At 37.9% G+C, this 19,878-nt stretch overlaps 1 protein-coding gene across 1 annotated transcript in view; it reads left to right on the top strand.

Annotated features, from left to right (window-relative positions):
• Positions 1-19,878, top strand: part of LOC132111610 (usherin-like) — a 234,161-nt gene that overhangs the window by 192,204 nt on the left and 22,079 nt on the right. The window contains exons 55-60 of the mRNA XM_059519061.1: positions 218-416; positions 6,760-6,867; positions 7,124-7,307; positions 11,340-11,497; positions 14,712-14,870; positions 15,204-15,366. Coding sequence (XP_059375044.1) covers positions 218-416; positions 6,760-6,867; positions 7,124-7,307; positions 11,340-11,497; positions 14,712-14,870; positions 15,204-15,366 — 971 coding nt within the window. The remainder of the gene's footprint in view (positions 1-217; positions 417-6,759; positions 6,868-7,123; positions 7,308-11,339; positions 11,498-14,711; positions 14,871-15,203; positions 15,367-19,878) is intronic.

The raw sequence follows: 19,878 nt of genomic DNA, 5'->3' as shown, positions 1-19,878 counted from the left end.
GACACTCTGCAGGCTCACAAGCACATCAGGCCAGTGCCAGGCCAGCCTATATGTAGCCGAAAAAAACAACACCTTTACCACTTCTCGCAGCCCTTTCCTAATAGTCTGCCACTCCTAAAGACAAGAGTTGAAACCACTAGTGACATTCTATTAGAGCAGGATATCCAAGCGTCCATTAGGGCAAATTGCTCTGTAATTCTTTTTGGTGTGTGTGCAGGTTGTGGCAGTGACTGTCCAGGGGGAGCCAGAGGGAATCGCTGCTCCGGTGGTGAGCACGCTGGGGCCCAGGGCCCTAAGGATCAGCTGGGTAGTTCCAGCCAAACCGAACGGTATCATCCGGGAGTACCGCATCAATCAGAGCACCGTTGGAGTCATCCACACACATACAGAAGGGGAGATGGCTTTTAATGTCACAGGTATTACAAATACACTTCTTTTTTAAGTTTGAGGTCAGTATGTTTGTTTTTGCTTTTTAAGAAAAAAATGTTAAGCAAGTCTGCGTGAAAAAAGGTCTAATGTGACTTATACTTTTACTTTACAATGTTGTTCTCTTGAACTTTCTATTTATCAAAGAATTAAAAAAAAATCACAAAAATGTAACTGTAAATGTAAGCAACTGTTTTTAACACTCATAATAATAAGAAATGTTCCTTGAGCACCAAATCAGCATATTTGAAGGATTTCTGAAGGATCGTGTGACACTGAAGCCTGGAGTAATGAATGCTGAATATTCAGTTTTGCAATCACAATAATACATTTCTTTTTAAAATATATTAAAAAAGAAAAATATATTAAATTGTAATGTTTTTCAGTTTTTACTGTACTTCTGATCAAATAAATATAGCTTTTGTAAGCATAAGAGGCATCACTCAAAAACAAAAAAATCTTACAGACCTAAAACTTTTGAATTGTAGTGTAATAATATATAATATTATTTTGTTTTATATATAAACAGTAGTTACATTTGATTGATTATTTTTATGATTGTGTGTGTGTGTGTGTGTGTGTGTGTGTGTGTGTGTGTGTGTGTGTGTGTGTGTGTGTGTGTGTGTGTGTGTGTGTGTGTCTGTGTGTGTGTGTGTGTGTGTGTGTGTGTGTATTTCTATCAATTGTTTTAGGACCATAATATAAACATAGAAATTTCATGTGGTGAATTATAAATAATAAATATCCCTATATATTGTGTTATTAAGTAACGGCGGAGTATATTTTGAACTGTAAAACCGGTTAACATTGAAGAAAAGCTTGTATCTTTTACTTATAGACTATTAAGCAGCAACACTCTGTGTTACGTTGAACTTTAATGACGTATCGAAAGTACTGAATGCAACAGAGAGAAATAAAGAGGAGTGTCAGAGAGCAAGTGATGAATCAGTTTAGCAGCGGAGAGCAGCCGCCCCCTACATGCTGCCCCATGCTGGCCCTGACGGCAGCAGCAGCGAGAGTAAGAGAGTGAGGATCCGCCGTGTCTCCTCCACATGCCCTGCCTTTATTTATGCATGCTGTTTCTGGAATCAATCTGATGACTGAATTTACACCTGATTCCCGCAATGAGCAGCCGGCCTGCCCATCATTCCTGAGGCCTCCGCTGATTTGTGGGGCTTCTTTTATCTGCCTGGGAGAGGAGCAGTGTCCCTGGCCCTGAGCAATCCGTCTCCACCGCAAGGGTACACGCATGGCGCATTCCCACTTTTAGTGCCGCCCGACTCTGCACAACCCAGCACATGGCAATGGACAGCACACACAGAGAGAGGGATTTAGATTAAGTGCTCACAAATATTGTTCCAAGGAAGATTTACATTTTCTTTGAGCATTATCTGTTTTATCTGTTTTTGTACTAAAAGTTTGTATTATTGCTTTTATTATTAGCATAACAATATTATCATAATATTAATATAATAATATAATAACCCTTTTTAGTTTTTTTTGTTTTACATTTTTGTACACATCTTAACATAGTCACTAATTATACAACAATAATGTAATGTTTAGAGGTTTTAGAGGATTATCTCATCAAATATCAATGCATGCATTAATGCAGTTTATTACAGTTTATTATAATTAATATATAATGAAATTCAATTCAGGTAAAATTCAGGTAATCATTTGGAGGCAATATTATTATTAATTCTTACTGATAATAATGATGGTGATTAGAATAATTCACACATACGCAGGCATTTTTTATAATGTCTGCTATAATGTAATGTTTTGAGGCTTTTCTTAGCAAATATTAATGTGCAAATGCTGTTAATATTATAATATATTATAATCAGTAGATAATCAGTTGGCAGCAAAAATAATAGCAGTGTTAATAATAATAATTATTATTATATATTTCTGTATTAATTTATAGATTTTTAGTGGAATATGTACTTTGTTTCCTTTGAATGAATCATCTTTTTGAACAGGCTTCTGTTCATATAGCACATTTGTGGCGTGTGCATGTTTCTCTCTCCAGCCTGTCGAGACTATCACTGACATGATAGTCAAACCTGAGTCGCTACATCATTTTGAAGAGCATCTGATCTCTTTCCAGTCAGGATTAATCTGAATGAATCGCATGCGGGGAGCTTCTCTGAGAGGTAGCTGACTCTGGGAACGTTAACATCCTATAACGCGAGAGATCGACATCCTCGCTTCATGTGTTTGAGCTTACGAACATCACGGAGAAAATCAGGCTAATTAATGTCAATATATTGTATGTATTTTGTTTTTGAGACCATTCTATGTAGTCTGTGTAAACATCTCTATGTAGTCTGTGTAAACATCTCGTAGGCGGAGTCTTACTGAAAGCAAGTGATGTTTAAACAGCAAGGAATCTCCTGCCCTGTAGTTCTTACTTTTCCTCTCCGAGCACAAGCACAGACCTCCCTGCCTTAAGCTGTGCTCAACCACTGGCTGTCTGTCTGTGCACTCTAGAAGGCCTGCTGGGAAGCACCACATCTTTGTAAATAAGCTTGAAATCAGCAGGGACCTTCAGATGGCTGGAGCTCCTCTTCAACTTGCTGTCGACCAAAGATATTTCAGCAAGCAGCGGTGGTAAGGGGCTTCGTAATTCTCTCTGTTCCTCTGAAGGCCCTGAAGTTGGCAGTGAAGGAGCGCACCAAATGAATCAGCCAGTCCTGGATCCTGGGGTGAGCAGGGAGGGAGGGGATCCGATGGCAGATTTGGCTGGCTGGCAGTGTGGCGTGTTTAAGACTTGGCTGGGGGTGATGGCAGGCGTAGGCAGACCTGCTGGCTAGGATGTGAGGTGGCGGTGATGCTGTTCAGTCGCTGGCAGGGGCTGCAAATGCCTTTGCTCGGGGTTTCCTTTGTGAAAAGGCTCTAAAGCCGCGTTGAGACTTTCATGTCCCTCTACGCGGAGCTGGTAAATCCTACCAGTGTTTTGTGGTGTGCGCTAACTCGACCGGCCTGGGCGTCTGTGTTTCAGCGCAGACTGCTGCTGGGAAGCACCTATGTGCTCCTTAAAACCTCCAAACTTCTTACCCTCCCTCACTTGACACGATTAAACACACAAACACACACACCAATGCACAAGAATCCTGCTTGTTTTCGCTGTGGCAACAAAGCCACCACATGAAACACCGCATTAGACTCACTGGATTAGAGATTTAGCTTTTTTCTATGTGGTACCTTTGAAACAACTAATACTAAAACTTTTATTTCAAAGCAAGTTGCATTGCGATTGTTATATGTGTGAGTTTACATCTGCCCATGCTATCAAAGAATGAAATTGACTGAAGATGTGTGAGCCAAGGAATTGAAAATGATCACGTTTAAACATTTCTTTGCTGCCCTTTGTAGCTACAGGAGCTGTGCGCACGTTCAAACGCACTGTGAGAGCCGGTCCTTTCATATGACAGCACTCCTAGTGACAAAGACAGTTCCTGTCCCCTTTGTTATTGTAATGAATGGAGAACAAATAAATTAAAGACATCAATAGTTAAAGCATTAGTAGTTTTAACTGGCTTCAACACACTGGGAAAAAGCAGTGAGCAAGAAAAAGGTTTAAAGCTGTTTTTACATTATACCATCTAAGTAATCCAAATTATATTAAATCCATGAGGTTGTCCTAACCTCATGGATTTAATATAATTTGGATTACTTAGATGGTATAATTAAGATTGTATATTACACCTCGATTGCCCTAAATAGAGTAAGAAAAAGCTGATTTATTTATTTTTATAAATATGAACGAAATTGCAGTGTTGCATGCTTTAAGTATTTGCATAAAACATTTATTAAAAATAATCTAAATTATACATGCCTGTGAGATAAAACTCTATAATATTGTGTAGTTATTGCATATTAGCTTCTGTTAAATTAACTATCAAATCTCCAGAGTATCTAAAATATGTATAGCTTTTCATTAACTGATGTGAATGATTGCTCTCAATTATATAAATTCTGTTGCAAGCCATGCGATCAATTGGACATTTGCAAAATAATTAATAATTTATTAATAAACAGTAGTACTAGCATTTATATTTATATTTCCCACTAGAGTGCAAATCTTCAGTGAATCTTAATAAAGTGTAATGCTAGAAAAGTATTCTAAGCATTATAACGTAATTTACACAGTTAAAAGCAGAGAGATTTAATAAGCAACAATCTTATGTAAATTTATGAAGTAACTGGTAAGTTTTTAACAAGCACCAGCATCATCCCGAGTTCCCTTTACCTGGTTTATCGGTCTCCTGTGTGCAGCTGCTTTTTCAGGGTTTAGAGAGGTCTGCCCAAGTCCTGATAGAAGAGAAGAACCTCTGCCTCCTAAATTATGTGTGAGCGAGAGGAAACTGATCCTATAAAAGGCATCAGGGGTAGTCTCCTAGCTTGGCCGACACGTGGAGCCCACAGATCGCTTCATAATCCCCTCCAGACAGAAAAAAAAAATATTAAGTAATTGTAGACAGGAAGTGGGCACTTAATTATTTAGAGGTTTTATCAATGTGGCAGGTAAAGTGAGTAAGCATTGCAGGCCTTTTCTCATCAGGTCGCCACGTTCATGGATTGCACCTATCATCTTCTCATATCCTCCAATGCCAACAGTAAATGGCAGCTTGTCAATAAAATATTTTTTATTTTTATATCATTTATTACCTCACACTTCCTCGCGTTGCTGTACACAGCAATTTGGATGACCGTTACGACACTTTTCACTTTGTGTTAGCCATGTACTACAAATGGGCCGCTGTGTGCTTAGATGGGTTAGAGCTAAATATAAAAATATATTTTTAACTCCTGTTTATTTATATATTTATTTATTTGCCATTTTGATTAAAGGTGCATATGTCTTTAATAGGCTAAGAGTGCCCCCTTCAGTTTGCATGAGAATTCAAAATCTTACTGAGAGTGACGTTGTTTTAATGGATTTTTATATTTATTTTATTATTATTATTGTTTATTATTTTATTTGAATAATATGCATGCATATTAATAATTATGAATTCCTGCTTGTGATTAGACAACATATGATTCCTTTAAATGCAGATTTGAGTCCATAAAAATAGTATAATCATGTAAAATATTAAATTAAATAATATTTAGTGTCACCTTTCCTACCTATAATAATAGTAATAATAAATTGGAATATTAATGCATTTACTAATATTATTTCTTAAGCTAACCTTCCTAAGATTAATTCTCTGAATAACTTAATCTTCCTATTATTTTCCCAAGTAGATTGATCTCTAAATTAGGTTGGATTTACGTCGTGCAAATGCCTTCAACCCCCCTGAACACCTAATGTTAGAAATGACTTAACCCTAATAAACTAGCTCTTCTAGAATGCACACCTGGACATGTTTTGCATGGTGATGTGTAAAATGAAGCTTTAAAGGCAGTATTCAGCAGTTGTCCCCTGTGTTTAGTATGCTCAACAGAATTCTTTACTTAACCCAAACACAGCTCAACGTTCTGAAAACATTGATCTGTGTTTGGGTTAAATGAGAGAGGCTGTCATGCATGCTAAGTAGGAGCGTGCGTTCCTCCAGATGTGGAGGCAGTGCTATGTGGACACAGACACGGCTTTACGGGGTGCACAGAGTTCAGGATTAGAGCGAGATTTAAAGTGCTTTAGGATTAGAACCAGATTTAGAGTTCTGACTGCTGAAGCTGAATTTTTGTTACAGGTGCTGTGTTAGACACCAAATTACTCAAACTTTTTGTATTAATTATTCATTCATTCCGTTATAATAAGCCTAATATTTTAATTAGAAATTATTTATATTTTTTTGTCAAATTATAATTACAATAGCATGTATACACTGCTTTTAATTAAACAAAAAGCTTTATACATTTACATGTTATTTATACATTTAGCTGTTCATTACTCCACTGGTTAAAATATTACATTAAACAGTCCAAGAATATTATAGAATGAATATTCTTGTCTTGTGAAGTACATTAATAAGAGGTGTTATACAATTAAATCAGCTAAATTAGCATTGATAGTTTTTTTTATATATAAAGAAATTATATGTGTGAAAAATATAAGTATTAAATATATTACATTATATTCATATTTAATAGTATGTAACGTTTTGACCACGTCTAATATTGAAATATCTTAGTGGGATTTTCCTTGTTAAATAAAGGAAATAATAATAATAATACTTTCATAATAATAAATTATATTATTATATGTTTAATAATAAATGAATTAGCACCTATGGATATGTACAGTAATTAAGGAGGTGTTTGTTCTGTGTGGAGTTTAAAGGCAATACTGTTTATTGCCTTTATGACTTTTTGCAGGTCTGGAACCTCACACCAACTACAGCTTCATTGTTGTTGCATGCACTGCAGCTGGCTGCGGAGCAAGTCAGCCATCTATGGGCCACACACTGGAAGATGCACCAGCAGGTTAATGCATAGGCACACACACACTCACACTCACGCTCACTCATCTCATGTCATCTCACAGTAAAAACATTTCAAAACCTTAGTTCTTTTGATTTCTCAATGCATAATCATTGTTTATATATAAATATTAAGCCTTCTCAACAGCTCTATATGTATCAAATGATGAAAAATAATTCTGGCGTTTTATCAACACTTGCCCATTCCTGTCTTCTTTTTTTTTCTCCCTCTCTCATCCTCTCTTTCTCTCTCTCTCTAGATGTGTGGACAGTGCCCAGGCATATCCAGGTGAACTCCTCAGTAGTGGAGCTTCACTGGAGCCAACCTCTCAAACCCAATGGCATGCTCTCTCGATATCGGCTCCTGCGTGACGGAGTGGTCGTCTTCACCGGTGACAGAGGAAAGATGAGCTACATAGATACTGGCCTTCAGCCCAACACCAGGTTCTATCTATCAGCTATCTTTAACAAGCCATTAGCACTTGATTATTGATGGCATCTAATCCTATGTGACTTAAAGAATCCTGGGACACTACAACAACAGAGCTCTTCAGTAACCGAGCTTCTATGATACCAAATCATTAGAAGTTTTTAAGAGGAGTGAGCAGCGAGGCTAGCTAATGAGCAGCAGTGTTGGCTTGGAAAGTCACACTGATCACGTTCCCCTTGTGACTCGGGATAGGACAGCAACACAGCTTTTCTGCTGTTGATGGATAATGAGACAGACTGTTGTAGGATTTTTCTCCTTTTTTTCATACATTTATTAATAATTAAATATTATTACATAATTGTAAAAAGTAAAATGTCTCAATCAGTGTTAATTTTGGCAGGCATTTTTGATTTAGTCTTAGTCTTGAGACGAAAATGTTTATAGTCTTAGTCACATTTTAGTCATTTGAGTCTTTCATGGTTTTAGTCAACGAAAAGTCATTGCATTTTTGTCAACTTTGTCACTACTTTTAGTCAATAGTTTTAGCCAAACTGTAGTTACCAACATTTATTTTGGTAGCTATTTTATATGTAGTTTTCAAATTAAAATAATTATTAATTCTTCTCTCTTTAGACCAAATCAATTAAGCTTATATGAGGAATTTGAATCAAGGACTGAATTTGGAAAATCCTGAACAAATTATATATATATATATATATATATAGCAGGGCTCCAAACTAAATTGTTAGTGAAGTTTTTGCTGAGGTCACCACTGGCGACTGTATTTACATGTTAGAACATAAAAATTTGCATGTAATCCTTTTTTTCCTGATTGTTTTGCGATTGCATCATTTGCTATGTTCACGTATTAACTGAGATGATGCATATCAAAGTTTTAGTGGAAAATTTTTTTCAAACAATCCTCATCTCTGCTGCACAGAAGCACTGACACAAACCTGATAACACAGCTCAGTTGTGCAGCGTGAGAGAGACTGAAATGACAGAAACGTAAGAACTGAAAGTGAGGAAAAACAGTGTCTATTCCATGCTCAACTTGAACAAACTACAACAGGTAAAACTGTCAGCTGTTCTGTCAACAATTCTCATTTATAATCATTAAACTGCGGAAAAAGTGTAAAGCTTGTAAATATTGCAACGTAATATACATTTACCTCAGAATTACCATTCGGTGTCCATAAGCTCATCAGTCAGCTAGAAAAATAACTATAAAGAGGAGCATTTTGCTATGTTTATGCGCTATTGCATTTTAATATTTTTACTTAAAATGTTGTCTATGATTCAACTCCTGTAAAATAGCATTTTACTAAGAAAATCAGACGGAAAGTGTGAAAGACATACACTCTTAAAAATAAAGGTGCTTAAAAGGTTCTTCGCAGAACCTTTTTTGGTTCCACGAAGAACCATGCAGTCTCTTTCTTGACTTTTTATACGTTTTTTTTTAACCCTCTTTTGCCACAAAGAACCTTTTGTGAAACACAAAGGTTCTTTAGATGTTAAAGTTTCTTTATGTAACCATTTAGACAAAAAAAGGCTCTTCTACGGCATCATGAAGCACCTTTATTTTTAAGAGTTTATGACAACATTTACAGGATGCATTGAGAAGGAGCCCAAACTGGCCAAGTGGTGCTCATGATCTACAGTACGGTACTGGTACAAATAATGAACCGTTCTTTGTGACTGTATATTTTGAGTTGGAAAAGGCATTTACTTACAAAACAAGATGGATTGAAATGCTAATAAAGTCAAGAAAAGATGAGACATAAACACAAGACAGTATGATTGAAATGTTAAAATGTATAATAATAATAATAATAAAATAAATAAAACACGTTTATTGTGTGGCACCTAAAAAAATATATTGCCACCAACGTTTTTTTCTTATAGAAGCCAATGGCTTCTTACTCTATTATTTTTGTTTTTGTTTGGAGCCCTTTATAGTTATTATAACACTGTTATATAATAATTTATTATTATTTGATTAATAATTTTGAAATATTTTTACATTTGTGAATTAATGTTAAATATTAAATTACTTTAATTTAAATTTTTTTAAATATAATGAAAGTAGGACATTGTAATTAAATCATATAAATAGTATTATATAAATAATTAAAATCTATTTATTAGTTATAATATTTAAATATCTAATTTTGTATTTGTAATCCGTTTTGTAGACACATTTTATCTGTAAATTTAAATTGTAATTTTAAACAAAAATTACAGAGATTTAGCTGTTTTGTTACTGCCTCGTTATTCACGAATATATTCGAGCTTAGCATCTGTGTAATCTATTGGTTGGTGTGTAATCAAAAAATGCACACAGAGACCCTGTGTGTGCAAAATAATTGGTTAGTTTGTGCAATATGTTGTGTAAATATTTGCAATGGTTCCGTCTCATAAGCAGCTTAAGACAGGATAAATCTATTTGTTTCATTATTTTACCATCAGTGATTCGTAGATTGTTCACTGCATTCTATATATATATATATATATATAGAGAGAGAGAGAGAGAGAGAGAGAGAGAGAATATATAAACCTTTTTCAAAATGTAAATCTATATATTCTACACTGATTTAAACTCAAAATCATGTGTCTTCTGTTTGGACAGGTCATTCATTCACCTGACCCCACTCTCGTTGTAACTCTGCTGCTTTTGTTTATACTGTAGCTCCAAATCCAGTCGGGGATAGCCATGACGTTTAATTTGCCATAATTCCAGAGGACCTGCCAAAAGGCATTCCCTTTTCCCGTGCTCTTCCCTTTCCCTTTCTTCTTCCAGTTTAGCCCTGTAAGGAACGTTACAGAGCCAGACGAGCGGTTCATTATCCGGAGAGGCTATAGGCTGATGTGGGGAACAGTTAAGCGGGGGGCTGGGGGGTGGTCTGCCAACACTCCTGCTCATCGATTATTTATGACAATGTTGATTAGCTGTCACTTATCTCGCCATCGTAGAAAGTCTCTCTGACAAGTGAAATATTAACCTTTGTCCCTCTGGGGAAACAGGTAAGCCGCTCGCCACCTCCTTTAAATTCGCCTCATCATGTTTATTTGACTTAAAATATGCAACATACACAATCTTAAAAGCCTTTAATGTTCAGCGTGACCCACATACATTGCTAATGCACACCTTTGCACTGACACCCATCTCTGTTTAAAAGGCAAATCTGTCTTGTGAAGTCATGTATGTCTTAAAAGAGCCTTCCGCAGAGTGTTTTTATAACCCACATCAGGCGTTAATACATGCGCGTACACACACACACACAAACTTTTCTATACATATGCATGTCTGTTCAGAGCATCTGTCAGGCCTGTCACAGATCACAGTGGAGGGGCTGATCTGCATTGCATTAACAATGTCATCTGTTAAATAGTATCTCACCATATTGATCCAGCAGGGACTTTTCCAATGAATCGAGTGATGGTCTGTAGCTGACTAGTTGACTATTTTTAGATAGGTTTGTTTGTTTATATTTTAGTCGTTTAAGTGAAACCTTCTTTGAAAAGTTGTCTTTTAAATTCATTTTGTTTAAAAAACTGGCAGTTTATTTTACAGTCTTTACAGTTGCTAACTATTTTTCATTAACATTCGTTAAATTTAGGCAAAATTTTGCATGCAGAAAATAGTGTTAAATAGTGTGGTGATGTAAAAAACGCCACTCACACAGAAATCAAGCAGCTTTTTGTTTGTCAGCGCATCATTCTGAACTAGCTGTGTAGTTATTTTTAGCTTGCATTCATGATTTGAAATAAAATTTGGTTTGTTACACCGGCATTCATGCATCAATTCTGAGGACTCCAATGAAAGACACACATCCTCTGTGAAAGACATGGCTTAATGGCAGAGTCAATGCACCTGCCTCTCTCACACACAATGAATAATTGAACGTAGCATTGTCTCCCACCTGAAACGGAGAATCGTTGAAACAGAGGCAAATTTCACTTCTGTGACAGGAGAATTTTAAGCTAATAGCATAATTTAGTTTCGCAGTTGACTTATTCATCTCCTATCCATCTTTGCTTCACAGATATGTGTACGAGCTGGAGGGCAACACCAGCGGCGGGAGCACTCTCAGTGATCGATACGTCATTCAGACCCCTGTCTCCTCCCCGGAAAGGATTCCTCCTCCGTATAATGTCAGCCTCCATGGCCCTCGCTCCATCTTTGTTGCCTGGTCACCCCCAGGTAATGTTTACAACCTAATGCGCTGTGTAGCCTCTCTATTTCGTACTCATGCAAGGCTGATTTATCCCTGCTCGGGCCTGCGAGAGTGAAGGCACACAGGCAGGGATTTACGAGTGGCGGTATGTGTAATTTAACATGATCGTAGTGTACATGCATCAGGGCGGGACGGACGTAGATGGGTCCCACCAATCAATTAACATTCAAACCTAAGTGACAGCTTTTCCTACCTAGTGTGATTTAGGGGAGAGTTGTTTGAGATGCGCTTGCCCTTCACCTGCGTGTGTTCTCCCATCACTGTCCAATCCTGTCCCATTCATTCCGCTGTTGCTGTGGAGTTGAGGTGAATTTCAGGTATTGGATGGTGTGTACCAATGCTGATCACATGCATGTTGGTGCACCCACTCAAATGACAGCACACATAGGTTTCTTTACTTGTTAACTGTATATGTATTTAGTGACATTCCAGCCTTTTTGGTTGTGGATTAACTGAATGGATAAGTCACCACACATAGAGCATAGAGGAAAGAGTATGTACACTTACAGTATGTGGAAAGAATGAACCCCAAGTGTGTAAAGAAATCAGTGGAAGGTGGATGAGGAAGTATCATGATTTGGGGAATGTTGTGCAGCAGGAGCTGGGCCTCTTATAGAGCTACAGTACGCGGCAGGGTGAATGCAAATGTTTATCAGAACCTCCTTCAGCAACATGCAGTTCATTCCCTGCAAGCATCTCACAGTCAGCCTGCAATTTTCATGCGAGACCGTGTCCACTGTCACAATGCAAAATGGGTAAAGCAGTTCCTTGAAGATGAAAACATTAAAATAATGAAATGGCCAGCTCAGAGTCCTGATCTAAACCCAACTGAAAATCTTTGGCAACAAAGTTATGGCTAAGAAACCCACTACACTATGGAAGAGCCTGGAAGAAGAGTGGACCAGTATCACACCAGCACATGAGAAACTAGCCGCAGATGTGCTGAAGGCACTCAAATCAAGGGCCTCTACAACAAAAAATTTGGAGGGTAATAGCTGTCAGAAATTAGTAGGAAGTGTAATGTTCTATCATGCTACAGTGGTTAGTGTTCTCTAATTTTGATCACTGTGTTTTCCACAAAATAAAAGGTATTCTTGAAATGCCTTGGTTATTTTGTAAAACGTTTATATAACAGTTCTATAACCACAGCTAATATTCCTTCAAATTTTGAGCAATGAAGATTAATGATATTTCAGGAACATCTGCACATCCCAATGTGCATGTGGACTGAACATTCTCCCACATGGAGAGCAAATGCAAATTCTCTCTCTTCTCTCTTTCACCCTGTGGTATTAGATGAGGTAGTTCAGACCGTTCTCATCCCAAGGCATCATATACTGACCCTTTTGACATTTCGTCAACATCCTACGCACATGGCACCCTCTAGCGTCAATATTAGAAGCAGATAAAAATGGGCCTAGCAGGCGCCTCCTAGCGGTCTAACCCTAACCCTAACCCTAACCTTAACCGATAATCTGCTTCTAATATTGACGCTAGAGGGTGCCATATGCGTAGGATGTTGACGAAATGTCAAGAGGGTCAGTATATGACGCCATGGGATGAGAATGCGTTAGGTAGTTCAAAGACTCAAGCACCCCAGACTGCTCTTATACGTGCTTGCAGCATCTATCCAGCCCACCCGCTGCACGTATATGCAAGAGAGCACATATGTGCAGCATCTACCCTTTGCATGTCAGATCTGTCTATGTGTTCATCTGGTCATGTGTCCAAAGCGAATTTGCATGCTCTTTATTTGTTTTCCCTTAAGAAGGTATGGGTGGGTGGGTGAGTGAGTGTTAAAGCGTGTGCGTGCATATTCGCACACTCAAGAGTTATTTCACAGACTACATTCAAGCAGTCCTGATTGTCTGCCTCAGATGGTCCATCTTTTGCTATTATTGCCCCATTATGCCTTTCTTCTTTGAGAGGATCCCCCTAAACAACCTCAATTACACCATAAGAGCCCTTAAACAGCCCTGATACCCAAAGAAAACATTTACATACACCAGATCTTTTATTGACTTTACATTACGAGAGAGGCGAGCAAAAATCTATGGCTTCAAACTACAATATCTCACACTTGGTTTAGTCCGAATGCAGATACGGGCACGGTTTAAAGCTGCACCTGTGCTTGATGGATCAGATCTGATAGCATGTTCCTTTTCTTTTCCTTTGTGCCATTATTTCTTATTAGACTCTCATTCAAGTTGAAAGTGCAAAAACTCCAAAGTCAGTGATTAGTTGTAAATAATAGAACTTAGGGACCTGTACGATTGAACTTCTCAGGCCGGAAGCTTTGATCAAAGCGCCGTCTAATTCCAGCGGGTTTTTGTGTCTAAGGCAAAAGACTACATCTGCTCAGGGAGACGCAATGAAGGAAGTTGAATAATTTAACTTTTTCATTTGTAAAGATAATCAGCCCATTCTGAATACATCTTGGGTCTCATAAATGTTGAATAACCTATCAGCCTCCAGTTGCCGTAAATTATGAAATGCGCTAGTGATGGGAATATTAACAAAGCGTGGATGCCGAGACTCTACATTCTTTAGTTCAAATGCATTACTGAAGACTGTGTGCGTGTCTGTGTGTTTTGGACAGTGGTGGGATAGACGGAACGGGGGAAGTGCTTGCTTGCCCAGTAGGATTTCGTATCAAGGGCAAAGCTTCCTAAAGTGTCAGATCCACTGTATGTCAGTACTTGCACTGTATTACGAGTACATACAGCTCTTCGTATATTGTGATTGTGGACTGGGTGAGCTGAGTGTGTGTTGGTTTCTTGGTGGATTGGCACTAATCTTTTCACTTAGCATGTCAGTTTAGTTATTGGTTTAGTAAATGGTTGCATTTGTGTTGCCAAGTCTGCGGTTTTCTGTAGTCTGCTACTTTTACACCGTTGCCACAGGATGTTTTTTATGTCCGTGAGTTGAAGCGACCCCAATAACATATTAACCCTGCAATTACATTTTACCTGGGGAACCCCAGCAAATAAAAACAAATATTTTATCGCCCCTGAAAAGTGATTGAGCTCGTTTTGGGCTAGTTTTGAGTAGCAATTGGGCAGGTTTTGCTGTGAAAACCTGGCAACCCTGGTGTCACGTTTCTGCTTATAATGAGATAAGATTGGATATCAGTTAATAAAAGCAAGTAAATATACTTTATATTTCTGTTTTCCTTTTAAGGTGTATATAATTCAAGTGCCCCTTTGGAATATAATGTCCTGCTCAATGCAGGCACTGAGCGGCCCCTCATCCGCCCTGCTGGACCAGAGCACTTCCTGTTACTGCAAGGATTGGACCCCTACACCATTTACCACATTCAAGTACAGGCCTGTCAGCCAGGTACCAACCTTAAGAAAATAGTCAAATAAAAGATGGATGAAAGAAGAAAATATAGAAAACAGAAACTGAAGATGTGATTAGGGGCATAGATCTCATTTCAAGTCTAAAACAGTCAGATTGTTTGAGTCAACTTTGTTGAAATTTCACTGTTAACAATTTTTATTTAAATATTTTGTAAATACTTAATGTATTTAAAACAGTACCTAAAATAAGGGGGGGGGGGGTCAAGGAAACATATTTACAATTTGTCCTTTCTCTCTGTTTAAATATGTTGTATTAGTTGTGATTTTAGTTATGTATCAGATGGTTTAATTTAAATATTTGTATGTGCAGATGGTTGTGGTGTAGGACAGGGGGTGTCTGTTCGGACCTCGGAAGCTGCTCCGTTAGCTCAGGACCCTCCAGTTGTCACAGCTGCCGGTGCGGCCATTATCGAGGTCCGCTGGAGTTCACCAAACAAACCCAATGGCCTCATCACTAGCTACTTCATATACAGGTACAGAGCACTCACTCTCACATACGAACAACAAAACATCCTGGCATCTCATACCATACTGCTCACTGCACAACATAAGACTCATTTGATCATTCTACACACTCGGTCATCAGAATTTTTGTCTGATAGGCTGTAGAATTGTGCCTCAGTACCCATTGTTGTCTGTTTCCTAGAACAGGGTTATTTTGTTAACTTAATCTGTACAGCCTAAATATTTACTTACTGTATCATCCCCTGATTTTGAAAATTGCAACATCGAAGTATGGGATAATGCATTGGAGGCCAAGAACCAGGGGACACAAAGCTTATACTATGGTCATTTGCCAGCATTAACAACTTAATACTATTAATGATGTTTGCAGCACAATATTTGACCAGAAGGGTAAAAATTAGAGTTATTTTCATCAGGTATGGCTCGTAAGCTCTATAATTTTGCCCGATTCAAATCGGATAAAAAGATAATTAAGTGCAGTAAGCCCACATTTATTGGAATGAATTATAGCATTTATTTGAATTAATTATCGATCGAGAGAGAGAGAGAGAGAGATGAAAGTTTTTGTGTGTAAATTAATACAGGTTCATTGTTTGTAGAGAGATATGCAGATGCAGGTAATTCACACACACAACTGTCATCTCTCTCTCTCTCTCTCTCTCTCTCTCTCTCTCTCTCTCTCTCTCTCTCTCTCTCTCTCTCTTTGTGTGTATGCATCAATGAAAGCAACGCATTAATATAGAACGGTGATTGACTTGGAACTACCTGTGCAGTAAACGGTTTTAATGGATAACTGTCAGCCAATCAGAGTAGTGTATTCAGACAGACCATGGTATAAATAAATATAATAACTGAAACATTTAATGACTTATTTTTGTATAAATCAGAATAGAATTTAATATGTATTGTTTTATTTTAAATATTACAATGATGAATTAAAAAATTAAATACATTTTTGATAATTTTATATACCGTATTTTCGTATAGCATTGCGGTTTCTGTCCCAATCTTAAAAGTTCCCTGCAGTTCCATCATGAACCACTAGGTTCAAAAGCTTTGTGCAAGACATTTGGAAAGGGACATTTGGCACAGAAATGTTCACTGATAATTCAGCATTTCCATTCACACATTGTCTGGCAATTGATCCCATAACTTTGGTGCTACTAGTACCATGCTGTACTTTTTGAGCTACAGAAATGTCAATGAGGGGGAAAAACAGACTCGAATCAAGAATCATCAGAATAAGAATAGAATATTCAAAGTATGCTATATTAGCATGACATCTAGTTGTCAGTATTTGAATAAAGTTGGATCCATCAGCATAAGGACATTTAAAGACATATTATGGCTCTGTGGACATGATACCCAGTACTATTTATTAGCACTCCTCTCTCAATCTCTGCAAATGCACTTCCATACAGAGATGCTGTCAGACTAATGTCAGAGCAGAGCTTGCATGGGGATAAATGTGTGTACATGTGAGTCCATGTCAGGGCATGTTTGAAAGGAAAGCCAGAAACGTAGTCGAACACAAACAGTAATTATGCTGTGACCTTGAGATGAACAGGCCAATCACTGCTGGTTACACTTTTCAACATTTCCTCTCTACTTCCTGTCTAACTGACAGCAGGAAAATGCTGAATGGAGTGTGGAGTGCTTATGTGGATATCAGTGACTATGGTATCTGAGTGCAAACAAGAGGGAGAGAGCGAGGCTGATCGGCAGCTCTAAATGGAAGATGACATTGCCCTGCTGACTTTGATTATTCCAGGCACATTCAGAACAGTTTGAGAGCAATATGAAACAGAATGTCATGATGCACCCCGCACAGAGGAAATAAAGCTAAGACTGACATGGCACGATCACATCAGAATGCTTTACTCTGCTGTTACAGAAGAATTCTTCAAGGAGAACGGAGAGCAATGCGCCGGGGAGTAGCTAACTCTATCATTACACTGCCATCATTGCCCTTATGTTCACAAACAACACAGCCAGCCGTGTTTGAACCTTTATTGCTGCACATTGTTAAACCATTGTTAAACCAATTTAAACCATTCAGATTTGACTTGAAGGATTCCAGACAATGATCGGATTAGACCATATATTGAGATGTCTTCCCAGTGTTTTCACTCTTGGATGGCAGCAAAAACAGTGTTTACAGCTTCTATGCGAGTATGATTGTGTGTGTGTGTTAGCAACAGGGTAAGATTTTAGTCAAGGGCAATGTGGCTTGTTGACCAGTGTCATTTATATGCCAGGTCAGATCAGTCTAAGCCTGCATAAATCTTAAGAAAATACCATTAGCATAGTCACAGATGCCGGTACATTCTGACAAACGCATGACTGGATTTCATCTAAGCCCTGATTTGGGAGCGGGATAAACTCTGGCAAATACATCACATTCAGGGGGCAGAGAATTCACTCGTGGCTTAAAGGACTTGGTGTATTATTTTATCTGCTCATCTTAATACCGGTGATCAGCACTGTGCTAAATGTAATCGGTTTAATGTGCTATTGTGTATGTATTCAGCTCACTGGAGGTTATCTGAGATTGTGAAGTGTGTCCCCTCCTCAGGGATGTTTGTCCTCCACGCGTTTAACTTGTATTACACAGGAGAATCCCACCTGGGATAGTCCTTGGCTGCTGTACAGAATTATTGTAAATCAGTTCCTATGAATACATTATGTTCATATTGCATGCATTCAGTTGCTGCAAATGTTGGTGAGACAATAAAAGCATTGATGAAGTTTTAACTCCTTATATTGTTACAGCCTCAAGATGTTGGACTTCTGAAATGGGTCATATCATGATAAATCAAATTCTTGTTGATGTTTTAAAATAAAAGAGTTTGATTTATTGATATGCAAATAGATTGAATTGGAAGTAATCAGCTAAAATGTCTCTGGATTTTTGACCTCATCTGGAGGAAAGTATAGGATAGATAGGATAGATATTTAATTTTAAAATGTTGGAAAACTCTTCCTGGCTGTGTGTAGCACCTGCTGCTCTACGTGTCTGTCCGATGAATCCTAGCGTTATGCAGGGCCGTGCACAGACCTTTTTTTTTTTTTTTTTAATTGGTCACATCTTAATGACAAATTAAATGAAATAACAGATATAATAGATATAATTTTTAAATAATAAAATAATAGTCTCAAAAGCTTTAGATTTATTTCCTATTAATAACAATGTGCATTTCATCCGTCATTAAAACACCTTTTAATCAACATGTTACAAAGCTTGTAGCTGTATGGGTGCTCAGTTTTTCCTGTTGCAAAATACGTTAGGCCAAAATCTCATTTAATTAAAGATGAATTGCTAGGCTGCTGTCTGTATGCACAGGCTATTTAAGTGTAACTGTTAGGCTATTGGCTATGACTATGGCAAATGCTAGCCCTCTTTCTCCAGTCCCACCTGTCTCAGACCTCAAATACCTCATATATGAGCCTTTATGGACATAGTGTTCATTATGTAATTAAAACACTGTACTTATTCAAACAAGAAGATCTTTACCATTGCAAGACTTCGTTCAGCTGCTGTGCAGGGCGTGGGAGCTTCAGTTCATTCAATGAAGACAGAGGGGGTGGAGTTATGAGGTTTAACTGACAGTCTGAATGGGTCCAACAAGATATTAGTCACAAGCTGTATTTGATGTTTCATTAGCTAAATATTTGTAAAACAGACAGACGTAAAGGGTGATTAATAGCATTGATGTATTGAGAGACATAAAAAAAGACAAAAAAACACCACAAAAAAGGGCACTTCAGAGTGTAAGGGAAAAAGGGGCATGTGTTCTGCACAGGTTGAGCCCCACCTGTGCACGTGCCTGGTGTTATGAAAGAGTTATAAGTATTTTAAAGTATTGTGTTAGTGAAGAAGTCCTGATTCTCATTTCAGATATGAAGTGGATGTCTGTTAAAAGACACAGCAGCAAACATTTGCCATTTCATTTGAAAAATTCATAGTGGGAAGTTTTAAAAAAATATATATATAAAAAAAAAAAAAAACTTTTTACCTACATTTTATTAACCAATGGAAGAAAAGTAAATGGAAAAAAAGACATCTTGTGTTCCAGATGCAGTGTCTGTATGTGTGTGGAAAAGACCGCTGATCACAGCTGTGTGCTGTAGTTTAGCGCCATGGTGTGAGACGTTCCTCTCCCCTGCTAGACTCTGTTTGGCTTTATTTTAATGCAGTGGGTGAGATTAGGCCGTTGCGGTGCGAGTGGGGCCGGCAGGGGCCACATTATTGTAGTGAATGTCATTTTCTTCAGCAGCATGGAAGCCAGGCCTCTAATGTGGAGGAATTAACGAAGCTTGAGCAAAGCCCAGCGTTCTTCCCCTGCTCCTCATGCTTCTCTATGTGCTCTTCCTCATCTCTGCATCCTTCCTCTGCCCCCCCACTATTTGTTTGTTTTGGGGCCTCATTTTTAACTGCAACCACATTTGAAGGGTCTTTAAAGAAGATACTTTGTGTCTTTTTTCATGTTTTTTGTGTCTTTTTTCATGTTTTTCCTGTC

This window comes from Carassius carassius, chromosome 31, assembly GCF_963082965.1.
Source record: "Carassius carassius chromosome 31, fCarCar2.1, whole genome shotgun sequence".
Lineage (NCBI taxonomy): Eukaryota > Metazoa > Chordata > Actinopteri > Cypriniformes > Cyprinidae > Carassius > Carassius carassius.
Note: the sequence above shows the minus strand (reverse complement) of the source record. Positions and strands in the feature narration are given on the sequence as shown.